At 32.8% G+C, this 26,371-nt stretch overlaps 1 protein-coding gene across 1 annotated transcript; it reads left to right on the top strand.

The window, feature by feature from the left end:
• On the top strand, window positions 1–26,104 carry LOC149486808 (sulfotransferase 1E1-like). The gene is made up of 7 exons (XM_089698440.1): window positions 1–121; window positions 15,242–15,376; window positions 19,196–19,295; window positions 19,612–19,934; window positions 20,199–20,293; window positions 20,741–20,903; window positions 24,558–26,104. The coding sequence occupies exons 1-7, from the start codon at window positions 40–42 to the stop codon at window positions 24,692–24,694; spliced, it is 1,035 nt and encodes a 344-aa protein (XP_089554566.1). The 5' UTR covers window positions 1–39; the 3' UTR covers window positions 24,695–26,104.
• The last annotated feature ends 267 nt before the right edge of the window (window positions 26,105–26,371 follow it).

Here is a 26,371-nt window from a genome sequence, read left to right as displayed (position 1 = left end):
TTACCAGTCTTTGGTGTTCAGTGAGGTTTGGACGTCGAAATGGCACCGTTGTTGGAGTTGCCCTATGACATACGTAATGTTACGCCCGAGGAGGATAAAATTATAAAGAAGTGCTTGATTGGTTCGTATTTTAATTTATTTTTTATTTAAGTTGTATAGAGAAAATTTTAAATATTAGAAAAATTGTGTGATTTGTTACACCTTATTTTTGGGGATAAAACACATTGTTTTATAAACCTTATTTGATTAGATGTGGGTAATAATTTGTGACCGACCTTATGTTTTAGTTAGTAAAAGTGAAGAATGTTTAATTTTAATTTACGTAACTATTAGAATCCGATATGTGTTATTCAAAATATCAATTTAATTTAATTTTTTTTCTTAAATTGCTAATATTCATTAACTAGGTAATGCAATAGTTTTTTATAAGTAAAAACTATTAATTACATATCTAGTTTGCGATATAATTCCGTGTTGTGTTATAGGAATAAGTAATATATTAAATTAATTATGAATAGGGATCTGAAACGAGTATTTCAAAGGAACAGGAAAAAAAACAATTTAAACTCGTAGGTAGGTATAACTATTAACTGACACAAATTTTAACATTTTAGTTATCTAAATCTGTTGAAATTATTTTGTATATTTGGTATAATATAATATGACATCTATATACTGATGTTAGCTACTATTAAGTATACTGTGGTTATGTACCTATAAGACATAAGAAATAAGACATAGTCTCTACAACTTTGGTCCAGTAACTTTTTGTCGAAGAACTATAAATAAAAAAGTTATAAGCGAAAATGTCCTGTAATTAGAGTAATTTATATTTTTCAATAAAACTTTTTTTTATCATTTTACGAAGAAATGATATCAGACCATTTTTGTAGATTATTTTTCGAGGAACAACTTTTATATACAACATTTTTTCATTACGTCAATAGCTAATGTTTTACAGTTCTCTGAAGTTAGTAATATTTTTCAGTACTCTTATCTATACATATATTGGCTATTGGCTCTTTTCTTCTCCTGTGTTACAACACAGACCCTCGCTAAAAGAAAGGAAAGGTTTTAGCGCAAGTAGGTATATATGTAATACTAGGTTTCCGCCCGCGGCTTCACCCGCGTTTGCAAAGGAAAACCCGCATAGTTCCCGTTCCCGTGGGATTTCCGGGATAAAAACTATCGTATGTGTTAATCCAAGTTACCCCATATATGTGTGCTAAATTTCATTGTAATCGGTTCAGTAGTTTTTACGTGAAAAAGTAACAAACATCCATACATCCATACATCCTTACAAACTTTCGCCTTTATAATATGTATTAGATTACTATAGACTGTTGTGTGTACAATATTAAATTCAAGTTTTGTTTAATACTCTCTCTACTTATCTATCTACTCAATACATGAGCTTTTTTTATAAGTATTTTTAATATCTTATTGTTTACAAGAATCGAAGAGCTGTACAAACTCCTCCCTAAATTTAATGTTTATTTAGAAGCATGTCAAAGGAAATACCTAAAGCTGAATTAAATGTTTGATCTCGCTTGAGTTTTGCGCTCAATAATATATTAAAGAAAACAGTACACACGTGATAAGTGAGGCTTAAATAAATAGCCCTCATTCTTATTCCCTTTACGTCATATCTTAATGTTCCTGAATGAAATGTATCTAAATTATCTTTGAATTTTGGTTCAATTTATTAAATGTCGAATTGCCTATTTGGTTTCATAAATCTGTAACATGATATTTGAACGGTATTAATGGTTTTAAAGATAGGATAATGAAATGTAAGAACATGTGTGTATAGACGCGCAGGATTAGTACTTAGTGAAGTCCCATGTCCCCAAGTGGGGTAAGGGGCAGATGCGTTATGCATACATCTGTTTCACTGATCGAGTTTATTTAGGAACAAGTAGGTGATCAGCCTTCTGTGTCCTGCCAGACCGAGACATTTTTTTTCTTCGTCTCCACCGGGAATCGAACCCAGGACCCCTTGGTTCTACGCTCAAGCGTCAACCACTGTATCAAGGAGGTGGTCAATGACTCATATTACCTGACCTAAATTCAATAAATAATAAATATATATCAATCATAATATAGCCCTAATTCCGTTTTTAAAATCGAAGCTTTTAACTAGCCTTTTTATCCTTGATTTACCCTTCTTGATTGCTTGTAAAATAACTGAAAATTTTTGTAACATAAAAAAGACGTGTGGCACTCGGGGACTGCCGCGGTAAAGCTATTGCATAGCATGCCTTCAAGCCACACCTCCGAGCCCGTCGGAGTGGGGAGCGTGAGGTTTTTCCGTTACGGAATTTCTCGATTCGGTCCCCGCGCTCAAGGCCCGCGATAGAAGCTATGCAATAGCTTAAACAGTCTCTATTTACCCCATACCCTACCATAGTAGGGTATGTCCCATAGGACATGCTCTCTTTCCTTCACTCTAGTATGAACAGCTATGAACATACATAAGTACAATTATTGTTTTAAAGTTATTTTTACTGTGACGGCTAGATATCGATTAGATAGCTGATAAACGGCTTATGTCACCTCATTCCGTAATCCAAAGATTAAATTCCATTATGTTCTCGTTCGCTATTGAACTTTAAATGCCATTTAGATAATTGATAAGTGTAGGCTTAATGAACGGCTGTTAAACAATATTTTTATTACTAGAATTTTTATTTATATAGATAGTACTTACGTAATTAAGGGGAGGCTCCCTAAATTTTATGTGAATTTGCATTAATATTCTGAAACAGTCACACATACAATCAAAATGGAACAATATGATTTATTGGGTCTTTTTCTTTCCATGTACAAGACAGTTACGTAATTGTAACATTTTCACTCGATTCATTTTTTATTTAAAAATCATGCCTTTTTAAGGATTATTACATTTTTTAAAAGATTTACTTATACTTTATGTCTACAAGTGATAACTGCGTTAAAAACAACCGACTTCAAACTTGCACTTGCAACATTTACAAATATTATACATAAAGACATTTTAAGTTTGAAAAATCAGATGTTTTGCGCGAAGTGACAGTAGTACCCACCTCAACGCTTCGCTTATGTGGCGTGCAATACCGACAAAAATGCTCATAAAATAAAAACTACTAGGCCTATCCGGATAAAATTTTTATGGGACCAATTCGACACAATCTCACATCGAACAAAAAAAGAATCACGTAAATCGGTTCAGAAACCTCGGAGTAATCGGTGTACATACATAAAAAAAAAACATACCGGCCGTATTGATAACCTCCTCCTTTTTTTGAAGTCGGTTAAAAATAAATGTTAACAGCAAGAAAATATAGTTTACTCTCTATTTTTCTCTAGATCAATTATTACTTTAGTTATAAACGGAATAAGAGAATTGAGACTTACGAGATTTAGTATAATAATATGTAGTAATTAATAATATCAAATATTTTTTTATTATTCTGTCAGATCGAGTCATTATTACCTACAGACTTTTTGAAAATATCCTTACCTTCCAAAAATGAGTACTTAATTAGGTAATATTTAACAGTTACTTGCATAGGTACAATATATTCTGATATTTTTTATTTTTAAAAATTCTTGTATAAAATTGAATAGGCAACCAACCAGTCGAATTAAAAGTGGACACAAAAAAAAGATTAGGATGAGTTAAACTTTTTATGATAAACAGTAGACATTTAATAGATAAGCAGACAGACAGTAAAAAATTATCATGCAAATATTCACTATTTCTCAGAATTGAACGTCTTTTTACACGAACTTATGTTCAATATAATAAAAATAATCATCGCATTATAATATAAATCTTTACTAATATCATAAAGCTGAAGAGTTTGTTTATTTGTTTGTTTGAGCGCTTTAATCTCAGGAACTACTGGTCTGATTTGAATAATTCTTACGGTGTTAGGTAGCCTATTTATCGAGGAAGGCTATAGGCTATATTATATCATCACGCTAAGACCAACAGGAGCGAAGCAATGCGGGTGAAACCGCGATGCTTAGCTTGTAAATAATAAAAATGCCTACTATTATTATTGTAGGGCAGAATTGACAAACCTGTGTATCTAGATACATAGATACATAGAATATTTTTTAATAATGTATTCATTTTTGCACGCCTCATAAGCGAAGCGTTGAGGTGGGTACTACTGTCACTTCGCGCAAAACATCTGATTTTTCAAACTTAAAATGTCTTTATGTATCATACATTGCACTTGTAAGATAATACATACACACACATATTAAGAAAAAACACTATTTTTAACGTTCATGATATTTTTGATGTCATTTTTGTTATTTAAACTAGTTAAAAAACAGTTTAAAAAAGTTCTGTCTTGGACGTCCGTGTGTCTGTATGTGCGGATCCTTTTTCTTGTTAACACGATAGCGACCGAAATACTTTAAGTACTAATCGAGTCTTTTTTTTTTCTCTTACGCTTGAGTATGCTCAGGAATAGAACCCTTTCATTTTTCAGGGTCTGATTCGATGTGGTATAATTGTTATTAAATAAACAAAAATAATAATTAATAAATATTTATTAAAAAAAAATTATGAGGCGTGCACTTTTGGATTTTCCAAATTATTTGTATAGTACTATACTGGCAATGTCCTGTGTGGAAGGCGTCGGTCGCCTCTAGCACAGGTTTATACCTAGTTGAGGCGATCGTCGAGTTTAAATTTAGGTCAATGTATATGTACTAAATAAAATATTTTTATTTTTATTTATTATTTTTATTATAGATGTATAACCTAGTAGGACCTAAATAAATAAATCTGTGTCTGTATTCTTATAATCACTACAAAGTCTAAAACAAAGTAGCTGTCGCTGTCTGTCCGTCTCTATGTATGCTCAAAAATCAAAATTAATAACTACATAGCGGAATTTGATAGGTCGAGTGATTCTCGAGTATGGTTTTAGTACATACATAATAATATATAGTTTACTAGCGGTCCGCCCCGGCTTCGCCCGTGGTACCTACATGTTTAAACTATCCTATCTCTCAAGTTGGATCAAACTGCACATGGTGTGCGAATTTTATTGCAATCGGTTAAGTGGTTTAGGACTGCATTGAGGACAAACATTGTGACACGAGATTTATATATATGTATTAAGATATCTAGACAGAGCGGGCGAAGTCGCTGGCGGAAAGCTAGTTATACCAGTATTATCCATTTATATACATAATGGATAATGTTGGTACATAATATTATTTATGTATATGTAAGGATTATTCCTGCTTCGCCTGGGTTGACAAAAAATGTGACATGTTTAATATAGGTAACCTACACGTTAATTGATAATTCGGTATAGTCGTTTTTGAGGTGAATCGTAACAATCGTTAAATATGATGTAATACGAACATACCTTACAAAAGGACTTTAATCTTATAAAAATAAAGAAAATAGAAAAATCTTATCTTAGAAAAAAGAATCTTATCGGTAGGTATGTGCGTCTCGCTATTTGTGCGTCACTTTTTGAGATATGTCTGTGTTGATATGAAACTTATTTCAGAAATTCTACTATAAGATCTATTATTCTATAGAGCAAGCGTACCAAAAATTTATTTTTCTTTAAATTAAAAGTATTTCAGTTAAAATAGGATGATTATTATTACTAGGTTTTGTATATTTATTTCAATTACTTGTTCGAAGCCACTCGTCAAATATTTTATTTCGCAACAAGAAGAAGCCTAACATTCATCAAGGTTTAATAATTATCTTTACTTCGGAATTTATCTTAAACTAGCTTCCGCCCACGACTTTGTACGTGTATCCCCGTTTTTCCCCGTTCCCGCAAGAATTTCGGGAAATCCTTTCTTAGCGGATGCCTACGTCCTAACATCTACCTGCATGCCAAATTTCAACCCGATACGTCCAGTGGTTTGGGCAGTGCGTTGATAGATCACTATATCAGTCACCTTTGAGTTTTATGTATATATGTATACATATATATTATACAGGGTGTAATCGTTAAGTGTGCACAGGCGATTTTTCCGTAAGTATTACAGATAACAAAAAACTTTAAACTGATATCGAAAGTACTTAACGTAATGAGTAAAATGGCGGTAATAAATTTTTAAAAATAAATCGAGAAATATCAAAAAAATTATCTTTAAACCCTCCCATACATTAAGTATGAAATATGAATATCCCATATGTAACATTTAATATGAAAGATTTTAGCTTTCTTTTTCTTTTTTGGTTTTCTGCTTTAATTACTTCGCAAATTTGAAGTGGCATTTTCCACGCTTTTTCCGGACATTTTCACGCATTTTCCGGATATTTTCCACGCATTTTCCGGACATTTCTCAGGCACTTTCCGGGGATTTCCAGGCATTTTCCGGTTATTTTCCGGACATTTTCACGCATTCTCCGGACATTTTCACGCATTTTCCGGACATTTTCACGCATTTTCCGGACATTTTCACGCATTTTCCGGATATTTTCCGGACATTTCCACGCTTCTCCCGGACATTTTCACGCATTTTCCGGATATTTTCTGGACATTTTCACGCATTTTCCGGATATTTTCCGGACATTTTCACGCATTTTCCGGATATTTCCAGGCATTTTCCACGGTTTTTCCGGAATTTTCACGAATTTTCCAGGGATTTTCCAGGCATTTTCCGGTTATTTTCCGGGAATTTCCACGCACTTCCGGATATTTTCCAGACATTTCCCAGGCATTTTCCGGTTTTTTCCCGGGGATTTTTCAGACATTTTCCAGACATTTACAGGCTATGTCAGGGAAATGTCCGGAAAATGCCTGGTAAATATCTGGAAAATACCCGGAAAATGCGTGAAAATGTACGGAAAATGCGTGGAAATGTCCGGAAAAACGTGGAAAATGTCACTTCAAATTTGCGAAGTAATTAAAGCAGAAAACCAAAAAAAGAAAAAGAAAGCTAAAATCTTTCATATTAAATGTATATGGGATATTCATATTTCATACTAATTAATGTATGGGAGGGTTTAAAGATAATTTTTTTGATATTTCTCGATTTATTTTTAAAAATTTATTACCGCCATTTTACTCATTAGGTTAAGTACTTTCGATATCAGTTTAAAGTTTTTTGTTATCTGTAATACTTACGGAAAAATCGCCTGTGCACACTTAACGATTACACCCTGTATATAGATTCTTGAGGGGTTAAAAATTACAAATAGACATGACACTTTCTATACTTTCAAAATGCTAGTAGGTACATTTGAGCTGAAATTCCTACTTAATATTATTATGAATGCGAAAGTAACTCTGTCTATCTGTATCTTCTTCACTCCTAAACCACCGAATCGATTTTGATGACGCGAGTTAGAATCAATAGATATTTGGGATTTGGGAATTTCGCACGCACATACCACATAATATGATTGATTTCGATGTGAGTCATCAAAAAAAAAAAATACTATTTGGTTTATCACACGTGATAAAGTTCAAAAGTAACCGATATGACTCGTTCCTTTCCACGGTCGTAGAAAAGTGTTTTCCATCTATACTAATATTATAAAGCTGAAGAGTTTGTTTGTTTGAACGCGCTAATCTCAGGAACTACTGGTGCAATTTGAAAAATTCTTTCGGTGTTAGATAGCCCATTTATCGAGGAAGGCTATAGGCTATGATTATCGCTTTCAAGAAATACATATTTTAATACTTATATCTAATAACAAAATAAACATTTAAACCACCTTCTAGTACATTATAATACTAGCTTTTCGCCGGCAGCTTCGCCCGCGTTGTCAAAGGAAACGTAAAACCGTCCTATGTCTCCTATGTGTTAATCCAAGTTGTCCTCTATGTGTAAGTACCTATGCCTAATTTTATGAAAATCAGTTCAGCAGTTTTTGCGTGAAGGAGTAACAAACAAACATAAAAACTTTCGCATTTATAATATTAGTAGGATATCGTTCGATATCAATTTTACCGATTATTATAAGTCCTGCGATAAAATGTTAAGAAACACGGAAATAATTTTTATTTCTTAGAAAATAAATGTCTCTTCGCAAAAATCCCCTGTAGCCATAAGCCATATGAAAACGCCTATTACATAAAATTATCACGAGTTTCAATATCAGTAGATAGCAGAGAGATATGAAGATATTCGGATCAGGATGGACCTTGAGCTAAATTGCATCAACAATATAATATGTTACTATGCAGATATTAAATTTGTCGTAGGTATTTATATTGATATATCGACTCAAGTTCAAACTCAATTGGGTACTTACTCGAGAGTAAACTTAAGATATCAACTACTTAACTTAGTATTTAAAGAATCGTTATTTTTTATTATCATATTATTTACTACTAGCTGTGCCCTGCGGTTTTGCCTGCATTGCTCCGCTCCAGTTGGTCTTAACGTGATGATATTTGTATGATTAGCCCTTAGGATTAGCCTATAGCCTTCCTCAATAAATGGGCTATCTAACACAGAAAGAATTTTTCAAATCTGTCCAAAACATAGTTCCTGATATTAGCGCGTTCAAACAAACAAACTCTTCAACTTTATAATATAAGTATAGATTATTGTCTAAACTTCAAAGTCTTTCTTCAGAAACGACTTCCATGGTTACATCAGAACCGTAAAGTTTGATTCCTAACAAGAAAAGTTAGGTATACTATAGGTAGTAAATGTTCATAGATGTTTCTTATTAGTTACTAGCGGTCCGCCCCGGCTTCACCCGTGGTACATATTTCGCAATAAAAAGTAGCCTATGTCCTTTCTCGGGTATCAAAATATCTCCATACCAAATTTCATGCAAATTGGTTCAGTAGTTAAGGCGTGATTGAGTAACAGACAGACAGACAGAGTCTACTTTCGCATTTATAATATTAGTATGGATTATCTATGAAGCAATCTTTGTCAGTAAATACATAAAATACGAATTAAAACACACGTACTGACTATCTTCGAACATAATGCCTAAAATTGTAACTTGCCGATAATAATTTTGGTAATCAGGTAATCCACTAATAAATAGCATTTAATAAATTAAGATAAAATCTAAGAACGTTTGCACTCGGTTCTTTGAGATCTTTATATCGATTATTGGGTATAGTCTTGTCTTACGTAGTATTTACGTCACTGATTAGGTTTATTAGAATTATAACGTGATATTTATTTTTAATGATGCATCATGTTTCGTGTTGTTGTTGAATTCGGGGCGAAGTCAAAAGGGGTTTTTGCCTGTAAGTTTGCGCAAAATGCTTTATTCTTTTCTTCAATGGTTCTCACCACAAAAGGATCCCGCTAGTACACAACATTTGTGTATATAATGTAAAGATTAGTTTAGTTATAGTTATAGTTATATATTCTTTATTGCACACAAATTTTTAATTTTACAATACAAGGATATCAGAAGCAATTGGCGGCTTTATTGCTAAACAGCAATTTCTTCCAAGCGACCATTACCAAGCATGAAATATACAGTTGTAAATATGGGAAGATAGTGTAGTTTATTTTATTTAAACTAGATGTAAATTAATAGCGTAATCAAAAAGACAGATTTTATTTATGTTTGTTACAAATTCGGTCTGCTTGACGATTATCTATATAATAACCCAATTATGGATAGTAACAGTTATTTTTTATTTGCCTAAGAGAAGCTGGGACAAACGGCTAGTGTAGAATAGGTAATTTCCAAAAGATATCAGAATATATTTTGATTTATATGTAAATAATATTCAGAGGCGTAGAGTTCATGGAATCGTATTTTCAGCCAGATACGGAATTAATTGAAATATGGCTTTAGAAAATGTGATTAATTATTCGAAGTGTCTAGTCGTCCGCTAAACGGATGAATAAAATAAATTAGTCGTCCGATTACCGGATGAATAAAATAATTTAATCGTCCGATTACCGGATGAATAAAATAATTTAATCGTCCGATTATTCGGATTAATAGATAACCTTTTAACACTAAAGCTAGCGGGGCTCCGTCGACGCGCAAAAAAAATCAAGTTTAGGTTAGGTTAGGTTAGCCGTTAGGTTAGGTTAGGTTAGGTTTCTTAAAAAAAAAACTACACAGAAATAGGAGCCCCGCGAAGCGGGGCTCCGTCGACGCGCAAAAAAAAAATCAAGTTTAGGTTAGGTTAGCCGTTAGGTTAGGTTAGGTTAGGTTTCTTTTTAACTCAAACTCAACTCAAACATTCATTTATTCAATTAGACTACTATTTAGTAGCACTTTCGAATCGTCATTACATAGTATTTTAACATTTACCACCGATTCGGAAAGCAGTATCTATGGAGAAGAATCGGCAAGAAACTCCATAGTTGCTCTTTTAAATAATGTCAATAAATTTACATAATATGTAACTTATATCTACCTAACTACATAATATGCCAAAGAACTGTCCTGTGGTTTTTACGCGACAACCCTCCATGGGTCTTTATCGTCCATATATTCCTGAATACTGTAGTACGCTCTCTGAACTAGTACATTTTTTATGTAAGTTTTAAATTTAGTACTACTAAACTCTTTAATATTATGAGGAATTCTATTGTATAAGCGTATACCTTGACCCATAAATGAATTTTTAACTTTAGCTAATCGGAAAAATGGCATTTCAATTCTATTCTTGTTCCTTGTGCCATAATCGTGTCTATCTCCTACTCTTGTGTGTAAGTCAGAGCTTTTGTGTACATGCAAAATATTATTAAATATATACTGTGATGGTACAGTAAGGATACCAGTATTCTTAAAATGATCTCTTAGTGAGTCCCGAGCACGTAAATTATATATAGAGCGAATGGCTCTTTTCTGTAAGATAAATATAGTTTCTATATCTGCAGCCCTGCCCCACAGTAGAATTCCATAGGACATAATGCTATGAAAGTAGCTGAAATAAACCAATCTGGCCGTATCTTCATCGGTGAGATGCCTTATTTTTCGGACTGCATATGCAGCAGAACTGAGCTTACCTGCAGCGGTGTTGACATGGGCTCCCCACTGTAGTTTCTCGTCCAATGTTAACCCTAGAAATACAGTAGACTCAGTAGGATGCAATACCTCCCCGTTCAAGGTAATATCTCTGTTCAACTTTTTTACATTAGGAAGTAAAAATTCAACACAAGTGGTTTTTTTGGCATTTAATAATAAATTATTGGCAGTAAACCATTCAGATATGTGTAAAAGAGCACTGTTCACTTCGTCAACATTTGGGTCATGCCTATCCACATTAAAAATTAATGAGGTATCATCTGCAAACAGAACTATTTCACACCTATCCTGCAAATAATAGGGAAGATCATTGATATATACCAAGAACAAGAAGGGACCTAAAATTGACCCCTGTGGAACACCAATGTTAATTGACGCACCGCTAGAACGTTCTCCATTAACAACTACAGTCTGTATCCTATCATGCAGGTATGACGCTATGAGGTTCTGGGCTTTTCCTTTAATTCCATAGTGATTAAGTTTACGTAACAAAGTACAATGTTCAACGCAGTCAAATGCCTTGGAGAGGTCACAAAATATCCCTAGAGCATTTTTTGAGTTTTCCCATGCCTTATATATATGTGTTAGAAGTGCAACTCCAGCATCTGTGGTTGAGCGCCCCTTTGTGAAACCAAACTGTTTGGTGTGCAGTAAATTATTATTTGCAAAATGACTACTCAATTGGTTTAATATTAACTTCTCGAATACCTTACTTAATGTTGGTAAAATAGAGATAGGTCTATAATTGTTACAGTCTTCTTGATCGCCCTTCTTAAATAAAGGTATAACTTTACTAAGCTTTAGTAAATTAGGAAATGTACCATAGTCACAACACTTATTAAATATGGAAGCTAAATTTTTCGCAATATTTTCTATTATATTATTAACTAAATTTACGGACATTCCCCAAAGATCACAAGTATTTTTAAGATTAAGCGTCTTAAAGGCAGTAACAATATCATTAGCAGTTACGTGTCGTAATTCAAATAATGTACTGCACTCCGCAACATGGTCCCTCAAAAAGGTCTCTGCGAGTGCTGAAGACGAATTTAAACTATTAGTAATAGTAGCAGGGACACTACTGAAGAATTCTTCAAAAGCAAGCGCAACATCAGCACTTTTGTCAATAACCCTGTCATTATTTACAAGTTTTATGGTATTACTTGATTTGCTTTTACCCATTTCACCATTAATAATTGACCAAACTGTTTTAACTTTATTATCAGAGTCGCGTATTTTTTCTTTGATATACAAACGCTTTGCAGTGAAACAAACTTTTTTAAAAATTTTTGAGTAATTTCTAACATAACTAAGAAAAGATGGGTCTTTATTATATTGCTTCATACCATATAATTCATAAAGAATGTTCCTGCACCTATGTATACTAGCTGTCGCCCATTTACTAAATGGTAAATCCTTGGTAATATTTAAAGATTTAACTTTAAATATTTTTTCAAATTCTTTATGTACTAAATTAAAAAGATTTTTAAACATTTCACAAGGACTATTAGGATAGGATTGATCATTTAGTACGGGCAGGTTTTTATTAATATTATTCCTAAATTTATTAATGCCTTTTTTAGTTATAGGCCTAACATTAATCCTTTTAAATGTAGGTATGCAATCCCATTCAAAAACTACTTTCTGGCCACAGTGATCCGAAGTCAATGTATTGAGAATATTTTTCTCTAAACAGATGCAGTCACAGTATATATTATCAATACAAGTTGCAGAAGTAGGTGTAATTCGTGTGGGTTCGTTAAAAAGTTTATATAGATTAAATGACTGAAACAAATTAACAATTCGTGTAGCCGTTTGTGTTTGTAAAAGTAAATCAATATTAAAATCACCACATACTATAACTTTTTTTTTACTCCTGCTTAGACGCTTTAATATTTCTTCCATGACTGTCTCAAACATATTATAGTCACTGGAAGGGGGTCTATAAACGCAAACAATAATATAACGCTCCAGCTCCACACAGGACAGTTCAATGGTCCGTTCTACAGAAAGACTAACAATGTCAGTTCGTTCTTTACATTTTACACTATCATGTACAAAAATAACAGAACCTCCGTGAATAGCCTGTGTCCTAAAGTATATACTTTTTAATTTGTAATTTTCAATATTTACTAACGACTGACATTGTTTAAGCCAATGTTCTGTTACACAAAATATTTTAATATTGTTATCATTCAGAAACAATTCTATTTCTAACAATTTGCTAGCCAAGCCTTGAATATTTTGATGCACAATGGAAAAAGACTGCTTAGCTGTTGTCTTATATACTAGTTTAAATCTAGCTTAGGGCTAGATTGTCTGTCTACACTTAATCTAGGTTGATGTATAAAATTACTACTACATAAAATTATAGTAGATCGATGGTCTGATACCGAACATGTACCAGACTGGTTAATATTATATGCTATTAACATAGCAAGTTCACGCTTATATCTATATGGCAGATACACTGTATTCTTTGTCAAAGTAAAAGATTGAATACATGAGTTAATGTCAAAGTAAATAAATGCATCACGATGATGATTTGTTAGGTTATACAATTTTAAATTCATATTATGAATTAATCTATTTTGTTCTTGTGTCAAACCAGGTAGGTATGGCAAGGTACACAACATAAATTTACATTTAGTCTTACTACTAATATCTAACATTTTTTTTAATCCTACATCAATATCCTTATTATTTATATTTAAACTGTCCCCATATAATATAATTACAATATTATTCTTATTAAAGCTGAAATGATCCAGTGATTTGATTATATATTTAAATGAACTGTTAGGCGTACAAACATTAGTAACTTTAAGCCCTAAGTTGTTGAGCATAGCGCCAAATCCCTGACCAATATTATCTGACAACACAATTATTTCCTGCTTTGAAAGGTATTTAGTATTACTGGTTGGAATTGTGGTAGTGGGTTTAACACTATGTATGTCTGTGTAGTCAGGCTTATGGGGCGACGGTTGCTCATTGTCATTGTTTGAACACTGACATACATATTTATTGGTCAGCGACATACATATTTATTGGTCTTAAAAAAAAAACTAAACAAAAATAGGAGCCCCGCTTCGCGGGGCTCCGTCGACGCGCAAAAAAAAAATCAAATACCTACGTGTGCCCTCCTCCCCCCTGCTCCCCCCACAAAAAACCTATAATACGTGCGGCAGTTCTCTAAAGAAACCCCGATAACCTAACTATATAGATCAATAGATGTTATCGGACGATTAAATTATTTTATTCATCCGGTAATCGGACGACTAATTTATTTTATTCATCCGTTTAGCGGACGACTAGCTTTGTCCTTAATTATTATTTCTCTGACGTGCGTACATCAATACAAGATCTTCAAATCAAAAGAAGTTCAATTTTTTATTTATTTACTTATAGATTTATACTTATCCAGTAAGATTTGTACATCCTTTTACAAGACTTCCAAAAAAATGAGATAAACTGATAAAATTAATTACGGATATGTATTTATGATTTTGTAAAAACCCAATATTTATAACTCGAATATTAGAATCTATACTATCAATAAAAATGATCTACGTAGTTTTCATAATGAATAACGAATACCATATCAATACAAATAAACTATTTATTAACGAATTTTCAACGCTATTATACCTACATAATATAAAAAAACAAGCCTCGAAAATAAACAAAATATAAAACATCATAAATGATATAACATAACACATCGATAATAATTATTGGATTTTCTATATAACACTGATATGTTATCAATGATTTATAATTATAAAAACATGCGTTTTCATGCCTTCGTAATAAGAACAATTGAGTTCGTGAGCACTTCAATTACCTGGATATTAGTCATTGCATGAATGTTCTGAATTATCAGTTAATAGGAAGTTAATTGCAAATTTGGACCTTATGCGAACTTTCTAATCTAAGGAATGTTGGAAAACCCAATACATAAGTAATTTTATATACCTACACAACTGTGCAAAATGTATTTGGTGAATCTAGTGGTATAGAATATTGCTACGGAATTTATAGATCTCCTTTGATCAAACTTTGCGATAGATGGGATAGATATATTATGAGTTTAGTTAAAATAATAGTTGAATAATAAATATTAAATTGACTGCATGTTTTACATTTATTTACAAAATCTCTCGAAGAAGAGTGTACAGAAAACGCTCTAGAAACTTATGAAGTTACCAGTATTTAACCCTGGATTTTTATTGGATTTTTCTTTAATTGATAATTATTTGTTCACTAATTTAAATAATACTTTCATTACAGGATACACAAAACCCTTCGTAAAATGCGGCAAAGCTGGCTACGTATTACCCGGCTCTTTCAAGAAGCAAGCAGAAGCGATTTACAATGTGCAAGTTAGGCCTGATGATATTTGGGTCATTACGTATCCTAGATCAGGTAATATTTATTATTTAGTCATCTTCTTAAATAATACGTCATTTTCTTCAATTAAATGTTATAGTTTATATTAAATGGGAACCTTTTCAAATAAATTGTACTGCGGAAGGAAAACCAAATTCAGACCTTACCTTTAAATTTGGAGAAAGGGAAATAGTGCAGAGATATCCTTATTACTTTTTTATCCGTTTGCCTTTTCCTTTCTCAAATCTGATTCCAGAAATCTTTAATTAGAATAAATAAAACGTAAACCAATCGAAACACAAGGCAACAGAGTAAACGTAGTATATTGTAGTCTACTTGAATTTAACGGACAAATATAGTGATTCTGATGTTTGTCAGTTTTATCAAGAATTATGGAAAAATTAACATAAGCCCTTGAACCTTGAGCAATATTAAGGGTGGTTTCATCCCTTGCTGATATCCTTGATACCCTTTTTGACTTTTGGTGAATATTAATAATATTTAATCCATTAGTTATTGCTATTTTAAACACTTTTGCTTGCCGATTGTCCATTCCCATCGTTAAATTATAGGTTTATCTTACAAACGACAAATTGGAAAATATATGACATCGGCATATCAATAGTTGATCCGTTGCCTGACTTTATCTCCATAGGAAACCTAATCCTTACCCAGGTAATTTAAGTTGACGATGATGATTCTCTATACTTTTTCAGTATGAAATTTCCTCGTGTCTTAAAACAGGAGGCAGTGTGGAAAAATGACAGCGCTATAGGGTGTCTAGCGTCATCACTTTTCCACACTGGAAGTAATTACATGACATGGTAGTCCCTTGTCCCTGAAGTATTGAAATTACATTTTCCTTGTACCACCTATCACTATGAGCGTACACTATTTTGTTGGTATTCGATAAGATATCTACTCTGCATTATCACCTATATTGTTACTACAGTTTTGATGTCACGGTTCGCTATCAGCTTGTTATGGAAATATTCCATACGTGTTTTGCTGAAAGCTTTTGTAGTAGTCGGGTTTTTTCAGCACTGATTTATCAGACATCTGTTAAATTAGCGTATCAACATAATAAAGCGTGTGTGCTGAGCACACGTGTCAGAAGTGAAACTTCTTTGGCAAGATTCAAAGATATCAAAACCGCCTCCTTAGTCCATGACGTGACGGTATTGCCATGACGCAACTTTGAAATGTGAGTCTCAACGCGCCTGAAGAAGTTTCAGTTCTAAAATCGTTAGGATTCAATAATTTTAATTATAATATGATGGGTATTACTTGGGATTGGGAAGATAATTTAAAAAAAATATGTAGTATAAACCCAGTCACGATGACTAGGTTTTGTTTATGTTATCAACGCAATGAGTCAGTTGTGTTCAATTATTAATCACAGGTTTATTTACTTAACCAAAGTTTATCCCAGGATTCTGTTGTATGTAATATGTACATGTAATATTGTGTATTATGTTGAACTAGATTTCCGCCCGCGGCTTCGCCCGCGTTTTCAAAGGAAAACCTGCATAGTTCCTAGTTCCCGTGAGATTTCCGGGAGAAAACCTATCCTATGTATTAATCCAAGTTACCCTCTATATGTGTGCAAAATTTCATTGTAGTCGGTTCAGTAGTATTTACGTGAAAGAGTAACAAACACACACACATATCCTCAAAAACTTTCGCACTTATAATATTAGTAGTATGTGCTGAGGTGCATGCAAATTGAAAAGTATGAAAATAGAAGAACCTCTTAAGTCAATTTATCGCTACAATAACATATACAATTGTAAAAGAAATGGAAATAAAATAGGGAAGAAATACAAGGAATATACATAATATCTTAATATATACAGTGGTGGTCACATAATTAAAGACACCCCCTAATTGACCATAAAATATTTATTTTAGGAAGTACAAATATCTGAAAAAAGATATTTAATCTAGTATTATTTTTATTAAACCATACAAGACAATATGTTCTTTAAAATGAGGGACAAAAAATAGTTATATTCCTTGTTAGTTTCGACACTTGCTCTCTGTGGGAATGTAACACAAACTTTGTTAACGTACGTGTAGCTGGCCACTTAATTAAAGACAACAAGAAATTAGTTATAATTTTTATAAATAAAAAGAAACGGCATTGTGCTTTACTTCGTTTTGTCGCGTAATTTCATAAATCGTTGACACTCTATAATTTTTTTGGGTATTTTTAACTTTTAAAATTAAAATTCATACGTTTAATAGTTTTAATATCAATTATTATGGTTAAAAACAAGAGTTGCGACTCGTCCACAAGAAAAAATATTTTTAACTTCCATGATAATTAAACTGTTTCAAGGATATGGTTATGAATGCTATAAAACATGTCAAGATGCTCCACACGATCGAAAACGTACACAGAAAAGCAAAACCACTTAAAAACTAAACTAAAATACTCGTCCGAAAGATTCAAAAATGGTGTTGTTGGCTAAAAAGATCCATTTAAAGGGTCGGAACTGATACAGTTCAGAGTTGTATGGTGCAGCAGGCTTGAAGGGGGTGTCTGCAAGGACAATTAGATGGAGACTGTGTGAGGAAAACTTGCACTGAAGAGTATCTCGGAAAGTACCATTTTTGAAAAAACAAAATGTGAAGGCAAGATTTCACTTTGCTACAAAATACGAACACTGGACTGAACGAGAATGGAAACATGTGTTGTTTTGGCATGAAACTAAGATTAATATGATTAATTCTGTCAGAAAACAATATGTAAGACGCCATCTCAATAAGGAAATGTATCCAAGATACTCTAAAAAGTAGTCATACATGGGGGTGGAAATATCAATGTGTGGCGCTGTTTTTCTGGACTTGGTGTTGGATCTGTCAAAAAGACAGAAGGCAACATGGATAAATTCCAGTACAAGTATATTTTAGAGGAATCCATGCTGCCCTATGCGGAGGAAAATTTACCTGTTGTTTGGACTTTTCAACACGATAATGATCCTAAGCACACAGCAAAAGTAGTGAAGTGCTTGTTAGGGAACAAATCTGTAACTGTTTTGGATTGGCCCCCCTACAGTCCGGATTCAAATCCGATCGAAAACTTATGAAATCAAGAAAGAAAGAAGTCGCGGCAAAGCGATCATCAAACGTCGACTAACTTTGCAAAGCATTTTCGAAGAATGGAACCAATTTAATGATGCAACTTGAACAAAATTAGTTGCTTCAATGCCCAAGAGATGTAAACCGTCATTACTGCCAAAGGACATGCAACCAAATATTGAAAAGTGTAAAAATGTTTTGTAAATACGTCAGGTATTTTGTGTTGTAAAAATAATCTCATTAAAATAATAATTTTTTATATATTTTCTTATAAGCGAGTCTAATGTCTTTAATTATATGGCCAGACCTTTGCTAGGTTAAAACTGCTAGTAGTACGGATGAACCGAATAAAATCTAACAAACCGACAAGTTTTGTAGATAAAATTTAGTTTAGCATTAGACAACACATACCTGAATATTTTAAAATTATTTAACAAGTTCCAATGGTAGTGTAAAAAAAAATTTTGAGAGAAGTGTCTTGAGTAGTATAAAATGTTCTTTAGTGTCTTTAATTATGTGACCACCACTGTATAAATCTCGTGTCACAATGTTTGTCCTCAATGGACTCCTAAACCACTTAATCGATTATAATAAAATTCGCACACCATGTGCAGTTCGATCCAACTTGAGAGATAGGATAGTTTAAACATGTAGGTACGAAGGGCGAAGCCGGGACGGACCGCTAATATAATATACTATGTACGGTAGTCTATAATATATATGTATAAATCCGACTGAAGAACTGACTGACGAAAATATCTTATATTCCAGGAACAACATGGACACAAGAAATGGTTTGGTTACTGGAAAACGATCTCGACTTCGAATCAGCGAAGAGAACGCCTTTGTACGAGAGATTTCCTATGTTGGAGTAAGTTATATTTTTCAATAGAATAACCTTTTGTTCAAACACATTTTTTTTTTTAATTTTTATTGCCAAATGATCCTCCATTATATTTCTTGCTTGATCCTTTTATGGACCCTTTGCAGCCATACTCGATTAAAATGCTTAATTTTTATAATCATTTAGCTTTAAATAAGTTAGAAATATTAACTCTTAAATGTTCAAAGGTGTCTATTAATTTTTCGTAAAGAATTTAAATGAACCAAATTTCAAATTCATAAGTAAAAATGTTTTCGTAGGAATTAAAAACAACATTACTCACTCATACACCTATTGTCAACAGATTGACGACCCAAATCCCAGAAGTGGCGTTTGAGTTAATAAAAATAAACTTCATGAACCTAGCGCACTTTCAAGGGCTGAACCAAGCGGTCAAATGCCCAAGTTGGAAATCTCTAGAAGAAGCCCCATCCCCACGGTTAATAAAAACCCATTTACCTCTTTCACTTCTACCCCCAAATTTGTTAAAAACAGCCAAAGTGATATATGTGGCCAGAGATCCAAGGGATTGTATGGTCTCAGTGTATTATTTATACAAAATGGTGTCTAAGAGTTTGATGAGAGGAACCTTTTCGCAGTTCTGGGAGGCGTTTAGACGCGATTTGTGTGAGTTGCTGTGTTACAGTTTTATAATATTTATATGATTTTGCTAGTTTAATGTTGATTTTAAAATCTAGTAACCCTATTTTTGATGAAATTGTACCAATTAAATTTAGCCGTTGCTTATAGTATTTATTGTTATTTTTTAAATCATAATTATTTCTTTTATTTGATCTTTTCATGATGAATCTCCGGTATGTTTATTATATTCGAATATCTATATTTTTCTATAATATCTATTTTGTGTAATATTTATAATTCTATCCACAGTACCATGGATGCCAATTATATCTCACGCGAACGAGGCGTGGGAACAAAGGAACCATCCAAACTTACACTTTATGTTCTATGAAGATATGTTACAGGTATGTTATTTTATGCCCTTTATTATCAATAACATATACACCATAATTAGTATCATTAACATTTACGGTTACAATTTCAACATCAACATCTACAAAATTATTATCATCATAATCAATAACCTCACCATTACTATCAACATGACGTTGAAAATCATTACCATCATCAGGTATCAATAAGAGATAATCGGTATAATACAAATATTTAAGAACATTAAAAAAAATCCAAAAATTAACCATCTCGTTGAGAGATTAATTACAAATTATTTGAAACAATGTCTTAAAACTGCTAAGCCTTAATTCTATTTTATCAGATATTACTTGATGAAGAGTCTTCCAAATAGTAAATACATATGAGAACTTTTAGTTGTACTTAATATTGTATCTCATATAATTTGAACTGGTTGTACTTTCCCTTATATTTTATTTATATTGAAATTTCTTTTCAAGGATCTACCAAAAATGATACGCGGTGTGAGCACGTTCCTCAATCGCGAGTATACAGGCGAACAGATAAAGAAACTCGCGGAACATTTGACGTTTAGTAACTTGAAGAAGAATAAGAATGTAAATAACACAACTGGTGATAGCGAAGTGCAGTTTATCCGGAAAGGTGAGTTTTTGTAATTTTTTTTCTGATAAAAAATTAGTGATTACTAATGGCTACTTGAAGTGACTTTTACTTCTTTTCTTTTCTTTTAAAATATTTTTGACGTGACAACGTCTTATACTTCGATAAAGCCGGCTGCACGCACGAAAAAACATGACTCATGCGGCGTTACCTCGCTCTGAGGCGTTCCATGTAAGGTTTGAAGTGCAAGCGAGAGCACGGAACGAGCGACAAAGAAGCACAATCGGACGTTGTCACGTTCAACTATCGTCAGTAAACCGACTTTACAGACAACCAATTTTTTTTTTCATAATTTAATCCCCAATTCCTATGTGTTCAAACCATTCAGACATCATTCTTAAAACCATTCCAAATAATTCAATTGTACGACTTTTTGGCCTTTTCATAACAGTCATGCTATTTTTATAATATAACATAGGCTTAAATTTTAAACGACAGAGAGCTTTTCTGTAGGACCTTGTAAAAATTAACCATTTATCCAAGGGGTTTTCTTACAACTTTTACACCATTGTACAACCCTGAAAGAAAAATGAGGTGCTTTATCATTTTAATGTTAAAGCTCCTGAACGATTTGATGATTTTGATGATAATCAAAATGTATGAAGATGATTTTTGACTTCATATGTTGGACATAGAAACAGCCATCAGCATTTAGATAGACAGACGAAAAAATACTATACTTAATTTATATATTTTTTCGCCCATCCGGGATCAGGATAAACATTCATCGTGTATTATTTTGGTCTTTTGACATTTCAAGCCTTGCGTAAATATTTTTTTTTTGCCTGTAACATTTCTGGTCACAACTACATTTTAGTTCTCGTTATTTAAGGATAGATTTCAGTGGCTTCAGTTATACCTATCTATAACTTAGAAAACCTTAAATAAAATGTATTCTTGTTATCTAAAAATATCAAAGAATATCCTAACTCAGAAATATAAAGCATCTTTTGAGTTTTGACCATAAATTCGGAGCACAATTTTTCACCCGCCATGACAGCGCTCTCACTATTTCTAATTTCACTTGCCTTTCGTGTCGACACGTATTCCGTATTCTTTGAATATAAATATTCATGTCTGCTGTTTTGAAAAATTTATAGCGAAATTGTGAATTTTGCTTTGGAAATTTCAAATGTCTTGCTTCAATTCTGGGCAGTTGGAGTCAGGTTAATCAAAGAGGCTGCGTAAATTCATGTCATGCTTATTTTTGGTAGATTTTTGGTATTATGTTTAGCTTTTATTTGTTGAAAATTTTATATGAAAATAATGTTTCGAAATAGTGTTTTCATAATTCACACAAAAAAAATTGGTATGTTCTCTATTTTTAATTTAGTACAGCTTTTTTATCCGCTTACCTCTAGTGAAACCGCGGGTTAAAGCTTCAATATAATAATTGAAGTGAAACTTCTTTATCGAGGTTGGAAAAAAATTTAGTGTAACATTTTTTCGTTACGCGTGACATTTTTCCCGTGACACATTCCCATTGTTACGCGCCATCTTTTTCATATCCCTACCACGCGTGATTCGACGTATTTCTGTAAAGTTGCATATAGTAAATTATCTTTTTGAAAAATAAGGTCATAAAGAAGTTTCACTTCTTACGTGTGTACACTACACGCAAACATTTTTTTCATAAACTTTTTATTACATTTTTCTGTTCCTGAAACATATAAAAATCCTACAATATAGAATTTAATTAATATTCTTAACGATTTTAAATTTAACCTAGAAAAGTTTTATTCCTAACAAAATGACTTTATATGTCTACTTTCAACAATAAAATAATAATCGACTCAAATAATTATTAACACAACTAAGCACAACCAAAACGACCGTTACGTCCGAGAGCCCAACGGAAAGTGTGTCAAATCCGCTGTTCAGCTCATTTTTATAAACACCCACTCGGTTCGGGTTGCCAGTTGGGAATTAATTTATAACACGGCCGTTCCTGACAGTGCGGCGTCCTCGACCGCAGCATGACTTCTACCACTAGCAAGTAACATTAGATCCATCCAACCTGCTTGCTTCATACCTTGAAATCTACTCAACATCGCCTTAGCGCTGTCTCAGGAACATAAAGGAAACTTGTTAGCAATCAACCTAGTTTCGCGTTATAGTCTGAAGCGTATATCTTATGCAGGGGAACGAAAAATGACCTTCATCTCTATTTTACCATTACCAGTGCCATGGACGCAAGCGTGCACTCAAGCGGCCATAGACAAGGTGTATTAAAAAGCAAATACTTATTACAGAATTAGATACCTTCAGACTTAACACGAATATAGATAAAACTCAAAATGTAATACACCGTCGTAACGACAGTGGCTCCAAGTGCTCTCATAAGCGACAACCTGTAAAAAAACAGAGACCCATACATTTTGCATGTTCTCTAAGTGGCCTAAACACATTAGCACCACAAAAATTTAAAACAGAGAGACCCATACCTTCGTATGTTCTCTAAGTGGCCTAAACACATTAGCACCACAAAAATTTAAAACAGAGAGACCCATACCTTTTGTACGTTCTCTAGTGGTCTAAACACATTAGCACCACAAACTTTCAAAACAGAGACCCATACCCATGTATGTCCTCTAGTGGTCTATAAACAATAGCACCACAAACTCTCAAAACAGAGACCCATACCCATGTATGTCCTCTAGTGGTCTATAAACAATAGCACCACAAACTTTCAAAACAGAGACCCATACCCATGTATGTCCTCTAGTGGTCTATAAACAATAGCACCACAAACTTTCAAAACAGAGACCCATACCCATGTATGTCCTCTAGTGGTCTATTAACAATAGCACCACAAACTTTCAAAACAGAGACCCATACCCTCGTATGTTCTCTAAGTGGTCTATAAACAATAGCACCACAAACACAAAGTCTTCGACAGCAGCGGTGAGTGGCTACCGTCGTTCCTCGTTCACGCAGGCATCCCGGTGCCGTAGATTGGTTGCAAGCAGCCCGGAAGCCCGTTGTCAGCAACTGCAGCGGCGCAGTGGATGTACAGCGCACGTGCCATTGCCAGCGCACAGCACATCGTACCACTGGGAACCCTTGTTGCCTCCTTCAACACGTAGCATGTTGAGAACTGTCCCGTAGCACCTGTTATTATCATAGCAACTAGTTATTTTCTTAACAACTTTGCTTCCCCGACTCGGCCTAACCTGACCATGACTAATCAATAGCCCCAAGGTACTTAATGACTCCCGCTCACAGGACGCAACGGATGTTATTTCGCTACGGTTGAGATAATGTTCTTTCAACACTGAACAACTGAACTGAACAACAACTAATAAGCACTAAATTTAGATGGCAAACGGTCTAAAACGCGTGGCAATCCCAATTCTGATCTTAACGATTTTAAATTTAACCTAGAAAAGTTTTATTCCTAACAAAATGACTTTATATGTCTACTTTCAACAATAAAATAATAATCGACTCAAATAATTATTAACACAACTAAGCACAACCAAAACGACCGTTACGTCCGAGAGCCCAACGGAAAGTGTGTCAAATCCGCTGTTCAGCTCATTTTTATAAACACCCACTCGGTTCGGGTTGCCAGTTGGGAATTAATTTATAACAATATAATAATTATTTGAATAATTTGTTTTATTTTATTATCAGGAGAAGCTGGCGGCTGGCGAACACACTTCGACGCAAAAATGGAATTACAAGCAGAAGAATATCTAAACGACAGGTTAAGAGGTCTTACACTCAGGTACCCCACTTTCGATACAGACGAAGAGTGGTCTAGGCTGTAAGTTATACTTAAGTTATTAAGTAAGTAAGCTTAGTAATGTATTATTAGATTAAGTAGGATTAGTAATTTATTTTAGACGAAATGTAGTTTTGTAGAATGCTATTGTAGTAACAAATTATACTGTGTACAACTTGAGGTGTTAATAAATCACCTCAAACCAACGTTTATAGTATTACCTAATAATAATATTCTGAAAACTATTCAAACGGTGTTAATAATTGCCTCAACTACAAACAATTTTCTAAAATAAAAACAAAACCTTCACCTTTTTTAACCTTTGGTTTAATAATAAAATAATAATATGTGAACTGTCTAAGCATTTATAACTCTGCATTTTTTATGTAACTGTCTGTGTATGCGTTTGCATGTGTATATTCGCGCTGTGATTGTGTGCCATAGTGTAAGAATATTTAGACAGGACCTAGTAAAGTGAAATAAAAATACATGTATTTCATGTTTTGCATTTTCAATAGCATATATTGTAATGTATTTATTTTAGGTAAGTAGAAAATTATGTTCACTATAGATGATGATGTTTGAGTAATAGATTTTTTACTTTGATAAGTAAGCATTTTAAAGTTTGAATATGAAATGCATATGAATGGATAAATAAATGGGAGTTTATTGCAATATTAATAATTATGCTCTCTGCTTAAAATACAGTTAAACTGTTAAAAAAAATAAACAGAGATGTGATTAATAAAAGCACTAAGATTATTTTTAATTTTTACATTTATTATACTAATTGTCAGTTCCTTAATACCTTTAATAAGACTGATCTTTAAGGTTTCAGCTGAGAATATTTAGAGAATTATGTAATCTATTGTATTTCATTTCAATAATATTTATTAAGCAATGATTGCCTCACATACGACTTTACTTATACACAAATTTTGACACAAATGTCGAAATGAAAAATTAAAATAATTATAATATATTATTATTTTATTAAGGGCCGATTTATCAATCGTTGGTTAAAATTTATCCGTCCAATAAAGTATTACACGAACATTTTAAAATGTCACCTGTATACTGTCAAATACGGACAAATATAATATATTTTTAAATGGTAGTTTAATACTTTATTCGATGATTAAGTTTAACCAAGGATTGAAAAATCAGCCCTTACTGTAGTTCCATAATTAGTCTATATCCAAATTTATCGGTTAAGAGGTAATAAAATAATAATAACAATTAATGATTAAAATGATTGTCGCATTTATTATAATATTATGTAAGTATATGTATAAGATTTAATTTTAGTTTCACATGAAAATGTTACGAACTTGTATCATAAAAATGTTATACAGGACCCTAGGTTCCTTTTAAAGTTTTAACCCATGTACAAAAGAGGCAAAACTATATCATTAATTAGTGTATTGTTAATATTATAATAAATAATTATCATGTAAAGCACTTTATGTAAGATATTTGTGAATATTGTTACGTTTTTAACATTAAAATATTGAAGACTTGTACATTTATTTATTTTTAATTCATCATTTTGTTGCGACCTTTCATATCACACCTCCTTAGCAAATTTTCTTTACAAGCAATTAAGTTATGAGATTTTAAAGCCAGGTTCAAGTTATAGAGGCACTATTTAGAAATATCTTTATTAGTCTACACTGAACCCAGAACCATATAAGCCCTAAGGTCTAATTGTTGTAACACAATA

This window comes from Colias philodice, chromosome 8, assembly GCF_061535455.1.
Source record: "Colias philodice isolate Cphi_HAF_F1 chromosome 8, ilColPhil1 Martin Lab GWU primary, whole genome shotgun sequence".
NCBI classification, from domain to species: Eukaryota; Metazoa; Arthropoda; class Insecta; order Lepidoptera; family Pieridae; genus Colias; species Colias philodice.
The sequence above is the reverse complement of the archived record's forward strand: the minus strand, read 5'-3'. Positions and strand labels throughout refer to the sequence as shown.

Excerpts from the sequence above, each read along its gene's own strand:
- LOC149486808 (XM_089698440.1), top strand. The coding sequence starts at position 40 with ATGGCACCGTTGTTGGAGTTGCCCTATGACATACGTAATGTTACGCCC. Across the intron at positions 15,377-19,195 it reads CATTACGTATCCTAGATCAG|GAACAACATGGACACAAGAA; the intron begins GTAATATTTATT and ends CTTATATTCCAG. Across the intron at positions 20,904-24,557 it reads AGTGCAGTTTATCCGGAAAG|GAGAAGCTGGCGGCTGGCGA; the intron begins GTGAGTTTTTGT and ends TTTTATTATCAG.